The sequence below is a fragment of the Tupaia chinensis genome, unplaced genomic scaffold (genome assembly GCF_000334495.1).
Source record: "Tupaia chinensis unplaced genomic scaffold, TupChi_1.0 Scaffold000361_2, whole genome shotgun sequence".
NCBI lineage: Eukaryota > Metazoa > Chordata > Mammalia > Scandentia > Tupaiidae > Tupaia > Tupaia belangeri.
The window spans coordinates 6,062,849-6,075,195 of NW_006159858.1; the positions used below are offsets into that span (position 1 = coordinate 6,062,849).

The 12,347-nt window shown below is 37.9% G+C and overlaps 1 protein-coding gene across 1 annotated transcript in view; it reads left to right on the plus strand.

Annotated features, from left to right (window-relative positions):
* The first annotated feature begins 4,490 nt into the window (after nucleotides 1-4,490).
* CD28 (CD28 molecule) overlaps nucleotides 4,491-12,347 on the plus strand; it is a 36,794-nt gene continuing 28,937 nt past the window's right edge. The window contains exon 1 of the mRNA XM_006153077.3: nucleotides 4,491-4,673. Within this exon, the coding sequence (XP_006153139.2) occupies nucleotides 4,619-4,673 (55 nt within the window). The 5' untranslated portion in view covers nucleotides 4,491-4,618. The remainder of the gene's footprint in view (nucleotides 4,674-12,347) is intronic.

Below are 12,347 nucleotides of genomic sequence, written 5' to 3' on the forward strand. Positions count from 1 at the left end.
GATGGGTATCAGGAAGGAATACTATACTAATTTTTTTCTTTTAAGTTTATTTATTTATTTAATTATTCTTATTCAGAGAGAGAGAGAGAGAGAGTAAGAGAGAAAGACAATATCCTCAACAGGGTCTTCATGCTAGAATACATCTCCATTCACAGCTGTATATGTGCCCAGTGTTCTCCAGAAGGTTCTGGGATGCAAACTTAGTGTGTACTCCCCAGAGAGAAAGAGAGAGAAACAGAGAAGGACAGAGAGAGGCAAGGTAAGAAATCACTTCTGAGGAGAATAGCCAAACTAGAATCCCTTCTCCATTCTCCTCCTGGGATTTTGGGCATGCACACATGTGTGATTTTCAAGTTGTCATGTCTGGGACCCTAACCACAGTTGTCTATGTGGGTGGGAGTCCAGCACCTTAACCAGCACACTACCTGTTGGCCCCCTCAATGCTAATTTCCTATTTATTCTTTAACTTCTTATTTCAATTTCTTTTATACATTCAACCACATGTTACTTAGCTTACAAAGTGAATATTCCAACATGTGTACATTTCTCACCAGTTCATTTATCTTCAATAGATAATAACCCATTTCTTTTTCCCATAAATGCCTTGCCTCTCTATGTTTCTCCTTAATGTCCTTCCTCAGGCTCTTGTCCTTCATCCATCCTCGCCCCACACTGGATCTGGTATTGACAACCATTTACTAAGTTTCTATAACCTTTAGTCATTTGGTTTCGGCCATAGAGTGCGGACACTTGGTATGTATCAAGTGGAGACATACAATGTCTTTCCTTCATAGATGGGCTTGCTTCACTCAGCAGTAAATCTTACATATTTATCCACTTTCTGTCAAAATCCAGGATCTTGTTGTTTTTTATGGCTGAGTAGTATTCTATAGAGTATATGTGCCACACTTTTTCAATCCATTCATCTGTTCATGGGCATTTGGGTTAGTTCCATGTTTTAGCAATTGTGAATAATGCCACAATAAGCATCGATGTGCAAGTAATACATGAATATAGTGAAGTTGCAGGGTACAAAATTGGCATACAGAAATCTATAGCATTTCTGTATATGAACAGCAGGCAGACTGAGATATAACTAAAAAAAGAAATTCGTCAATGCTAATTTCTAAATCAGGGTCCTGGTGGCATACACTGTAAAATAGAATCAATCCACATAAATATATCAAACATATATTCAGTGATCCATTCCAGTTGAGAAACATTTATTCAACTTCTACAAAAAGTATGTGAAATGGAAATTCATTGAATCTTATTCCTATCTTAAGGGTGGAGAGATTCATACCTTGTGTGAAATATGAACAACATATTGGGCAATATATTTTTATCCTTGCATTATAGACAAGGAATGGAAGCTATGATTTTCCAAGATCACATAGCTAGGTAATAGCCCAACTGGATTTGATGATCTGACAGTACTTCATCTTGTGCCTTTAGCCACTGAAATTATATTGTTTCTCTTTGCATTCACAGTGGTAAACTGAGGCTGAGTATGCACTTTATGTAGGAAGTTCTTCATCTCGCAACAGTTATGTGGGAACCACAGGGGGGCCCAGGAGAAAGAGGAGGGAAATGCTAACCTTGGTTGTAAGGGAAATGAGTTGTGGAAGAAGTAGGTCTTAAGTCTCCTACATTGTCCAGCTTGGGGTAGAGGAGTAGACAGGAATACAAAGACTGATGTCCTAGATAGTGACGAAATACACATTGATCTAGATTATTGCTACTTTCATATCATTAGAGACATGGAAGGATTACTCTGGGGACCAGGAGAAAAATAGTAGAGTCTTTCATTCCTTCAGTAAATGTCTTACTGAGCATCCAGTGTGTGATAGACATAAGGGATATAGCTATGAATGAAAAAAATGTGAATTCCACATCTTGTGTTTATAGTCTTTTGAGAGACTCCAATATTACACAATTAACTACATAAAGGCACAAAATCTGTAGTTAATCTGTTTTCATGGTATTCTACCACATTGTGTAAAGAGTATAATAGAGGTTATAGCGGAGACCTAGTTTAGATGGGGAATGCGTGTGTGTATGGGTGACGGTGGTTGGAGAAAGCATCTCCTATATGTGCTGTTTACTTTGAACCTGAGAGAGGGTTGGACAGATGGGAGAGATACATCCTAGTCAGAGAGCAGTAAGTGATGAAGGTCGTTTGTCGTTTTTTTTTTTTTTTCTTTTTTTCTTTTTTTGTAGAGGTTTTTGCTATAGGGCACGTGCACTCACCAGAAAGAGAGACAGAGAGACAGAAAACGAGAAATCACCCCCCCCCCCGCAGGGGTATGGCCATGCCACAATCCATTCTTGGGATTCTCCTCTTGGGGTCTTGGGCACACACACACACATGTGCTTGGTATGAGTTTAAGCCACCGGGTCCAGGACTCAAACCGTGGTCAACTACATGGGAGTCCAGAGACAAAGCCATTATGCTAACTGCTGGTCCCCTGGCGGTGCTTTCTTACTTTCCCTTTCTCCCTCTTTCTGTCACTCTTTAACTTGCACATGCACCCTATAGCAAATATAAACAAACAAAAGTATAAAGAAAGAAAAAAAGAAAAGAAAAGAAATAGACCACTCTTCCATCTTCACATTGTTTTTGGAAAAATTTTAAGCCTTGGGTAAGACACAGTTTCCCTCAACTGGATAGAAGGTCAGAGCCAGTTGAGTCAAATCCTAGAAGCAGATCTTTTCCAGGACTTGGGGCATAACTTCATCACTTACCTGTAGTTCAGTAGTGTGAGTGAATCAGTTGCAAGGACAAAGAGCAAGAAGATATGTCAGCATGGAAGGGTCACAAAGACTGTAAAAAAATTGAAATAGGGAAAAAAAAAGGAGGTCTGCTAGGAGAGGAGATACTTTTGATCTATCACTTATCAGGCCAGAGGCAAGGAACAAGAAGTCTTCCTCGACCTATAGCTAGGTCATCGAAGATGTTCACTGTAGCACTTTAAAATAGAAAAAAGTAACAACATTAGGAGATAGTTAAAAAATTTATGACATGATTGTAGGATGAAATATTATACATCAATTACAAATGATGTTTATAAATAATACTTACGTAACGTAGGAGAATGTTCAATTTAGAAAACATAATAGTATATATCTGTTGAAACTATAAATAAAATGTTTCAAATCTTAATAGAGAAATAGATGAAATAAATGAAAAATAAATGAATGAGAATATTGACATTGTTAGATACCAGAGTGGTAAGACCATGGGTAACTCTTGTTCTAATGCTTATATTTATCTTTTTCTAAATTTTCTATATAAAAATATGTTTTACTTTTATAACCAAGGAGCAATACAAGTTATCTTAAAAATGCTAATTTCATCAATGCTAATTTCTAAATCAGGGTCCTGGTGGCATACACTGTAAAATAGGATCAATCCACATGTATATATCAAACATATATTGAGTGATCCACTCCAGTTGAGAAACATTTGTTCAACTTCTACAAAAAGTGTGTGAAATGGAGATTCATTGAATCTTATTCCTATCTTAAGGGTGGAGAGATTTATACCTTGTGTGAAATATGTAAAATATGTAAATATGTAAAATACGTAAAACCTTAACTAGGGTAACTCTATAAAATTTAGATGACCAAGGAAAGGAGAACAAATTACCAAAAAATTTTGAGACAGTTTTTGTGTCTGAGATAAGATTTAAGTGGCAGAAGAGGAGAGCAGATTTGCCCATGCTGAAAGAATGGCACTAGCTGCAGAAGCCCTGAATGTGAGAGAGGGGTACAGAGGGCTGGGGTAGGAGAATTGGGGGTCCTGCTCTGGAGCCTCTTTTTGTGGCCTGTTACTTAAGGTTGAATGTTTCTTTGAGGGACACCGAAAGCATGAGATACCAAAGGGCTTATGGTTGCCTTATTGATCTCTAAGAATATACGATGTTTTTTGACTTTCCCTTTGCTCAGAGCACCTCTTCCAGAGACTCAGCGGGCTGGGTACTTGCAAATGGGATGTGTTTTGTCTAGAAGTGAGTTGGGGAGGGTTGGTAAACCAAACACTGTGTGCTGTGCTCCACTGGGCTGTCTTATGTCCAGCATGAGTGTGAAATTCCTGCTATCTGTAACTCATTTAAACTTATATGCAGCCACTTTTCAGTTGCTCTATATTTAGTTCTTCTTCTTGTCTCTGACACAGTCTATCCCCATCCTATGATGATCTCTCCCCTGAAGGAGGCTTCGTTCCTTCTTAGGAACATCTTCTTGTCTACCCTTAAATCCCCACTGGATTTCCAGCACCCATTTTCCACAAATCTGATATCCATCAATAGAAAATATGACTCACGAGCCTGTCCTATAGTGACCTACACTCTTTTTCAGTGACAAGAAGAGCCTTGCCTTTAAAAGAAGTAAAAGTCTAAAGTCATCAAAACAATGTAATATCCTGTGTGAAATGTTGCAGTCACGATGTCTCGTGGTTTGAGTGCCTTGATCGTGTGCCCTAAGGGAAGTAGGTTGGGGGTGACTGCGGATGACAGAGACTCTCGGGCCTTGGCAGGTACATCTTCAGTTTACCTCACACTTGGGTTCTTTGGAGGAGGAGGAGGAGGGGCTGTAGCCCTGGCCCACCATCAGGACAATGATGTTCGGACTGCTCTTGGCTCTTCACTTCTTCCTCTCCATTCAAGTAACAGGTAAACAATTTTGATTTCTTTCCTCCTTTAAGTTTTCCTTTTGAGAGCTTGTGATTGGCTTGGTTTATTTTAAATCTCAAACAATCCATAAAATCTGTGCATTTGAAGTGTAGCTCAGCTCTAGTAGGATGACCTGTTACTTAGAATCTCACTGAGTCTCAGGCTACAGGATAGTACATTAACCAAAGTCCTTTGAATGTAAATACAGTTTATTCAGCTACTAGTTGACAGTGTCCCAATAACTTTTAGTTCATGTGTAGTTTCTTTTTGTTCAATTTAAGAAAATTGCTGTAAGTAGCTTGGTTTTCAAAGCTTTGGATTAAGACGGCTTGGATTCATATCACAGAAGCAGTATTTACTAGCGAAGCTTAGGCTAGTATTTAAACTCTCTATACTTCTGTTTCCTTACTTGTAAAATAGGGATGATAGTAATAAACCTCATCAGAAGGTCATTGTGAGGATATAATGAAATCATCCACATGAAATCCTTAGCTTGGTCAGTGAGTGGCAAGCTAGATACATATAAGATGTAAGGACTGTGTCTACCCAAATGGAGTGAGTGTCAGGTGAATCCTGCTGTTACCACCGAAGCGGGTACATTACCAATACTAATAAATTAGTTTTCTTTTATTTGGCTTAAATCTGTTTTCTGAGATTAAAATCCTTTATGTTCTCAGTGAGAATGAGGAAGATGACGATACCTCTAAAACCTACAGAGCACATTTTTTTTTTTTTCTGAATTGCACTTAATTCTTGTAACTAGGAGGTAGCTATTACAGTTAACCCCATTTTAGATGAAGAGATTGAAGGGGCCAGGTTGTTCAGTGATTTACCAAGGAGATAGAGGTGTAAATTGTTTCAGTCAGGGTCCAAATCTCCTTAATCTAACTCCAGAGTCTGGCCTCTTGATCATTATGCCATGAATGTGGCATAATACGGTGTGGTTTGTAATTACATAGACTAGATAATTTCAGGGTTGAATCATTCAGAAAAACAATTCCTAACAGAAAGAGCATGTCACTTTGGTGCCTGGAGTAAGATGTTCATTCATCTTGTCTTCAGAGTTAAAATGGGGTCCCACTTGGCTCAAAACTTGGATGAGAGCGGGTCAGTGGGCAGGTTTAAATAAAGATAGTTATTTTTCCCTGAAGCATTAAAAATCCAGCACCTTCAGTTTTCTTTCTTATTAATTATGACGGTGCAGAGGCTACTACTTGTTTTTAGATATCAACTGTGTGCACTCCACGGAGTAATTTTCCCAACTTGCAGAAGTGCAATAGTTACGTACATGCCCATCTATTTTATTATCTGATGTGTTAGTGAACACATAAATAGTGTCTATTTATTAAAATTTTGCTATAATGAGAGATGTGAGCTGGTGGTGAAGTAGTTACACTGTGGTATCTGGTACCAAGCATTTATAACTATCACTTATATTGGGAAATAATCTTTTAATTTTATTTTATCTTTTATTTTCCAAAGATCTTTAGTACTTATTTTTAAACAATATCTAAAATCTTTTAAATTTATTAGGCAGTGAAGGGGGCGCTTGACCCTGACCAAGAACTATGTAAAATTGGCAATTGTACATGAAATGCTTTTCTGATATGCTTTGTGCCCAATCTGTGATCAATTCATTTGCTCTCCTTTGAAGAATTTTTTGTAAGACTGAAACTTTACATTTTTTCCTTTAGAATATGTAGTAAAAAGAGGATAGGTAAAATAAGTGGCTGAAGAATTCACATGTATGGATCCTTTGTTTTCTACTTTGAGATACATTTACGTTTCAAATGCTGATGCACTTTCGCAATAACTTTTAGGATTTGATGCTGAATGACCATCTAATGAAGTAGGAAGGGATGCATTTTAAAATGCCTTTTTCAGTAAGAAAACTTTGGAGAAAAAATATTACAACAAAAAGATGTATGATCCATTTGAATCATGGTGAGAAGCCTTCCATGTGCTTTTTGCTTCTCTATATTCACCCTTCATGATGATATTGTAGATAAGGAAATTCTCTGAATAAAGTGTAATTGTCTTCCTTAGGAGTGTGAGCAACTACAGTTATGTCCATGTTAAGATATGTGTGTGTGCGTGTGCACGTGCACGCATGCGCATATGTGTGTATGAAGTTCTTTCTCACTAATTTAATCATTCTAACATTGGATCACAGCAAAGCTTAAAGTACTTAATCTATGGAGGGTAATCCTAACCTGATTTTTCATGATTTGGATGATGCTTTTAGAAAGATCTTTTTGGCTAAATTAAAGAAATATGATGTTGGAAGAGTGAGGAAACCTTAACTTAGACAAGTTCATTCATTTCTTTCTAATTTCTTTGTTAAAATTGCATGTTTCCTCCTGAACTTGGGTCCCTGTGCAACTGAGATCTACAGAAAAAATTTTGTTGGACTTTGAAATATGAGCCCAGTTTGAGTTGTTTATGATTGTAGAAAAAAAAGGATTTGTCCTTGTTGGTAGAAGTACACATAATACATGGTACTAGTTACATGTTTTTTAGCCTATATAGGTTGTTTTTTAGTAAGCTCATTATCCAGTGTGAAGACAAAAATCAGGACTCCGTAACTTGTTTTTTTCACAAGGCCATTCCTTTTGATTTCTCCCCAAACCTTTCTAAGTAAACTGTTAAAATGGCCAGTTTGGACACAGTTGATTTATCTAATGCTGCTGCATTCCCCTCAGCACTCTCTTTCTCTCTTTTCCGAGAGAGGCACAGCAAACAAGAAAATGATTGGCATTCAATGAAAAGTCATTGACAAACACGAAGTCATTTTAAAAACTTTATTTTTAGTGTAGTTTCCAGCAAATGACTCCTCTGAGGTCATTGTATGCACAGAAGAGTCATTTATCTCTCATGGTTAAGTATTGTTCTGGAGCTGTGCTTGGGAAAATAAGGTAAAAATTTGAATGTTGAAAAACGCAGTGTAACCAACAGATTGCTATAGTGTCATGACTTCCAGTACACTCCATCCAGCAAATGTTTCTGACTGTTAAAAAATTGACTGAATGTTTTGTCATTTCAAGTAAATTTGATGGATATTTCGAAAGTGTGCACATTGTACACATTGCTTAAGAGCGTGTTTTACTCTACTACTATGCCTACGATAGTATACTTTCTCTTTTAAGGTGGTGACTATCCAGGAAGAACTTTTGTAGTAAGGACTGTTAAGTTAATATAATTCTTTCAAGTCCATGTAATTGAATGAGACACTGCCACAGATAGATTAGAAATAGAAATGTATCTGTGATCGTAACTCTGAAGCTCTCACATGCAAACCTTTACTGTGGTTGGAGAGGAGACCTTTCTGTCTCCTCTTTAGACACAAGCCTTTCTCCTTTTTAATGCCTTTATTCTTTCATCATGAGTGGAAAAATGCCATATGATTACCATTTGGCTTTATCTTGTGTGGGTATTTTCCTTCATGTATTTTCTGCATGCAGTCTGCTGACATTCACAAAATGAAATTTTTTTTTTTTGGAGAGTTTTTTTTCACTGTAGGGCGCGTGCGCTCGCCAGAAAGACAGAGAGAGACATAGAGACAGAAAGCAAGAAATCACCCCCCAGGGGGGATGGTCACGCCACAATCCCTTCTCCTCCATTCTCCTCTCGGGATCTTGGGCACGCATGCACACGCGCCTGGCGTGAGTTTTAAGCCACCGGGTCCGGGACACGAACCGCGGTCGACTACGTGGGAGTCCAGCGACATAGCCATTACGCTAACTGCTGGTTCCCACAAAATGAAATTTTTAATGCCACCGACATCTCAGAAGAAAGTTCTATTTGTAGTTCATCATCTCTAAAACAATAGCTCTTAATTAATTAATATAGGCATTGGTAAAAAAAATAAATTCATTTCAGATTTCCTTGTCTAAAAATCAGAGGGCAGGCTCTTCTTCTTCTTTTTCTTCAAAAAAAAAAAAAAAACCAATTATTTCACAGCAGGATTGCAAGGGATAAAAATCTTTATGTCCTTTTCATCTCAGTTAGGTTTTTGTTTGCTTTTTTCCCCAAAAGTGTATTATCTTTGGAAGTTTACAGAGGCTGGAACTTTCCCTCTCAGTAGGTAGCTTAGCTCAAAATAAATTAAAATGACATCTGTATGGTTTTGTGAATGATTGAAGGGGGTCTCTGGGTTTCTAAGTTACATTAAAGTATCAGTGTCTCCTTCATGGTGGTATCTTAGATTCTTTTTGGTCAATGGCATGATGTTAGCACCAAAAACAACACACTCAGATCTTTCAGTCTGAGAATCGTTGCATGAGAATTGGTCTCTGAAGCTGGAGGAAAGGTAACCCAGGCCCCACAGAGGTTTCAAAGTGGGTGTCTAACTCTTTGCTGTTACTCTCATTTTGATGACTCTGAGCAGCTGAACAAAGCTGTACTGAATGGAATCAAGAGCCACCCAGTTGCTTGGTGGAGACTTCAAAAAAGAAAGCTTAAACTTCTTGGCATTAAGATTTCAATGCTAATTTCATAGACACTTTCATTTAGACTGTGTTTCCCCCATGCAGGTTGCATGTGTTTCTGTTCCCATTACTGGTCAAGAACCTGCAAGACAGTAGAGAATTTCTTACTTAACTTTGAGATACTCCTTTATCTCTGCATCACCATTACCGTCATCTTCTTTGTCATTATCTTCATTATCTTGGGGACTCTGACAAGGTAACCAGATTAATGGTTCCTGCTGCTGTCATTCAGAATTACTCACTAATAGTTCACATTGGTCACTGATCTAATCGTGAGCCTCTTTCTGCACCTCTGAATCACCTCATTGGCTCACAGTCCACCTTGTAATGGACAGATCATTGCAGTAATTCCTATTCATCATCCATTAATTCACACAGAAATCTGACATTTTTGTCCCGTATTTTAACAGTGATATCATTGTTGAGGACTTAGGAAGGTGTCTGAATTCTTTTTGTTAACTTGCAGAGGAGGTAGTAGGCTGTGCTTTTCATTGGTTAGAGATATTTATTTGTCACATGATGAAGTGTCAGAACATCACCATGGTTGTTTTTGAGCTTCTGTGTGACCTGATGACTTTCGTTAATGGTGAACATTGCTTATAATAAGGGCACATCATTTAAGATCCACAGACTCTGTCTCTTAGAGGACTGGTGAGAATGAGCATGCATGAGGAGAATGTTTTCTTCCATCCTAAGACTCATGGGGGAGTAAAACAGGGTGGTAGAGGTTTCTGTTCTGTGAAGTGCCTGCTTATTCTTATGCTTTTAAGTCAGGTTTTCATTCATGTGCTACCCAACAGATATTTATTGAATATCTTTTATGTGCAAATATATTTTAGATTCTGTGATGAATAAGAAAAATACCACCACTTTGAACTTCAAGAAAGTAAAAATGAGAATTGCAAAAACCTTCTCAAAATTTATTTACTATTGTAAAAAGTATTCTATGCACACGAATTTATTTTATAGAAAATAATTATAAGCAGAAGCATTCATAGAAATGTCGAATTCAACTGCAGATATATAGAGATGGGAGGGATTTCAGACATCTCTTGGAAGTCATGTTGATGGTTCCTGGAAGGTGCTAATAGAAAAATGACATTGTTAAGTTTCCTGGCATTTTTGGGTGCTTTTAGGCTGGACTAATTTTATTTACCTGAACAATCTGCTTTCAAGCCCAACTATACCTCAGCTCCAACATGGCAGCTTTCTTCACTGACTCAAACACATGCACTCTCCTTGTGTGACCTTACTGAGGGCATTTCCCTCTTGGAAAACCCCTTTTCCCATCCAGTTCCTACTCATTGTTTGTCTTTGGTGCAAAATCCACTGCTTTGAGGACTTGTAAGAGGAGTTCCAATGGGAGTGTAGTTCAATTTGACAGATACTTATTAAACCTCTCCTATATTTTAATCTCCGTTGGACTTTGAGGGAATATTAAAAAAGAGGAAAAAAAAAAAGACTTAGCAACTGGGAGCTGCTTATGGGATTCACTGAGTTCTCTCTGTTCTCATGACCTTTATGATTTAGTTGAGAAGACTCTATACACCAGGATCTAGTATCTGAAAATAGATACATGGTAAATCTTGACAGTCTTCTACTTCACTATGCTATTTAATACCTTAATGACTTTGCTCTATTACTCTTACAATCTGGAATGTCCCTTATACTTCTCACCTGGAGAAGCATTCTCCAAGATCTCCGAGACCCTAAATGGCAAAGTGAGGGCCTTCTCTCCTTTCTCAAGATTCCCCAAATTGTTACCATGTATCGATGCAACTATCTTTTTCCCTCTAGACTGTGAACTCCTTGGGGACAGAAACATGTCATATTTACCCCTACCATCTACTGAGATGGAAAAATGAATGAATTAGGACCACAATGAGGAAGTGTAAAATAAATACTCTAGTAAGATTATATAAAGTAGTAAACCTATAAGTAGAGTTGGGAATTGAGCTGGATTTTAATGGTAGGTAGGATTTGAATGGATGATGTTAATAGTAATTGCTAGCTAACATTACATTTATAATGTGTCAGAAACTCCTCTAGTTGGCTTTTCTTGTATTAAGTCATTTAATCTTCCCTCAAATCATGCGAAAATGTTACTATGGTTACATTATTTTGTAGATGTGAAAACTGAAGTATATAGAGTTAGTAGAGCAACTTGCCTGTGGCCACACAGCTAGTAAGTGTGTACCTTCAGTTAACCTTGCTTCAGGGTTCATGTTCTTACCAATGCTATGCTGCCTCAGGATGGAGGAACACTATTAATAAAGAAATTTAACCAGGAATATTGTTTCATGTTCTTGGAACAGACAACAAATCTTAATGTGTGGAGGCCTGGAGACATAGGATAGACTCAGGTTAAACAAAGGATTATATAGTGCTAACAGAAGTCCAAAGGTGATTTTCAAGGCCTTTTGAAGTAGAAGAAGAAAATACAAAAGGACTCAAAACGTTCATGGAATTCAAGTAGGACTTTATTTTGAGAGAAAATAAATTTGAAATTCATGCATAGTTTTTTTTTTTTTTTTCATAATTCCAACTTTCCATGAACCTTCTGAAGACACCTCGAGTTAGGAATCCTCATCTTTAGAATGAAGCAAAAGTCATGGGAATAGATGACTAATCAAAAGAAGGTGTAACTGTAGAAAAGCAAAAAATGCCAACTTTTATGGGCTTGTAACAAGGCAACTCAGTCACTCCAGCCCTTTGTGAATTTTCTAATGGTCTGATAAAGCAAATACAAAGAATTGCAAACCAGTCATCTCTGGATCTGAAAGATACTTCTGGTTAATAGCTGAAAAGCATGGTGGGCTAGTGAAGGAGAGAATGTAGTTAGGGAGATAGGAGAGGAATGAGTCTAATAAAATGTCACTAAAGTCAAAGGAGGAGGAACCAGCAGTTAGTGTAATGGCTATGTCGCTGGACTCCAACGTAGTCGACCGTGGTTCGAGTCCCGGACCCGGTGGCTTAAACTCACGCCAGGCGCGTGTGTGTGCGTGCCCAAGATCCCGAGAGGAGAATGGAGGAGAAGGGATTGTGGCGTGGCCATCCCCCCTGGGGGGGTGATTTCCTGCTTTCTGTCTCTCTCTGTCTCTCTCTGTCTGTCTGGCGAGCGCATATGCCCTATAGCAAAAAAACCTCTCAAAAAAAAAAAAAAGTCAAAGGAGGAAAGAGTTTAATA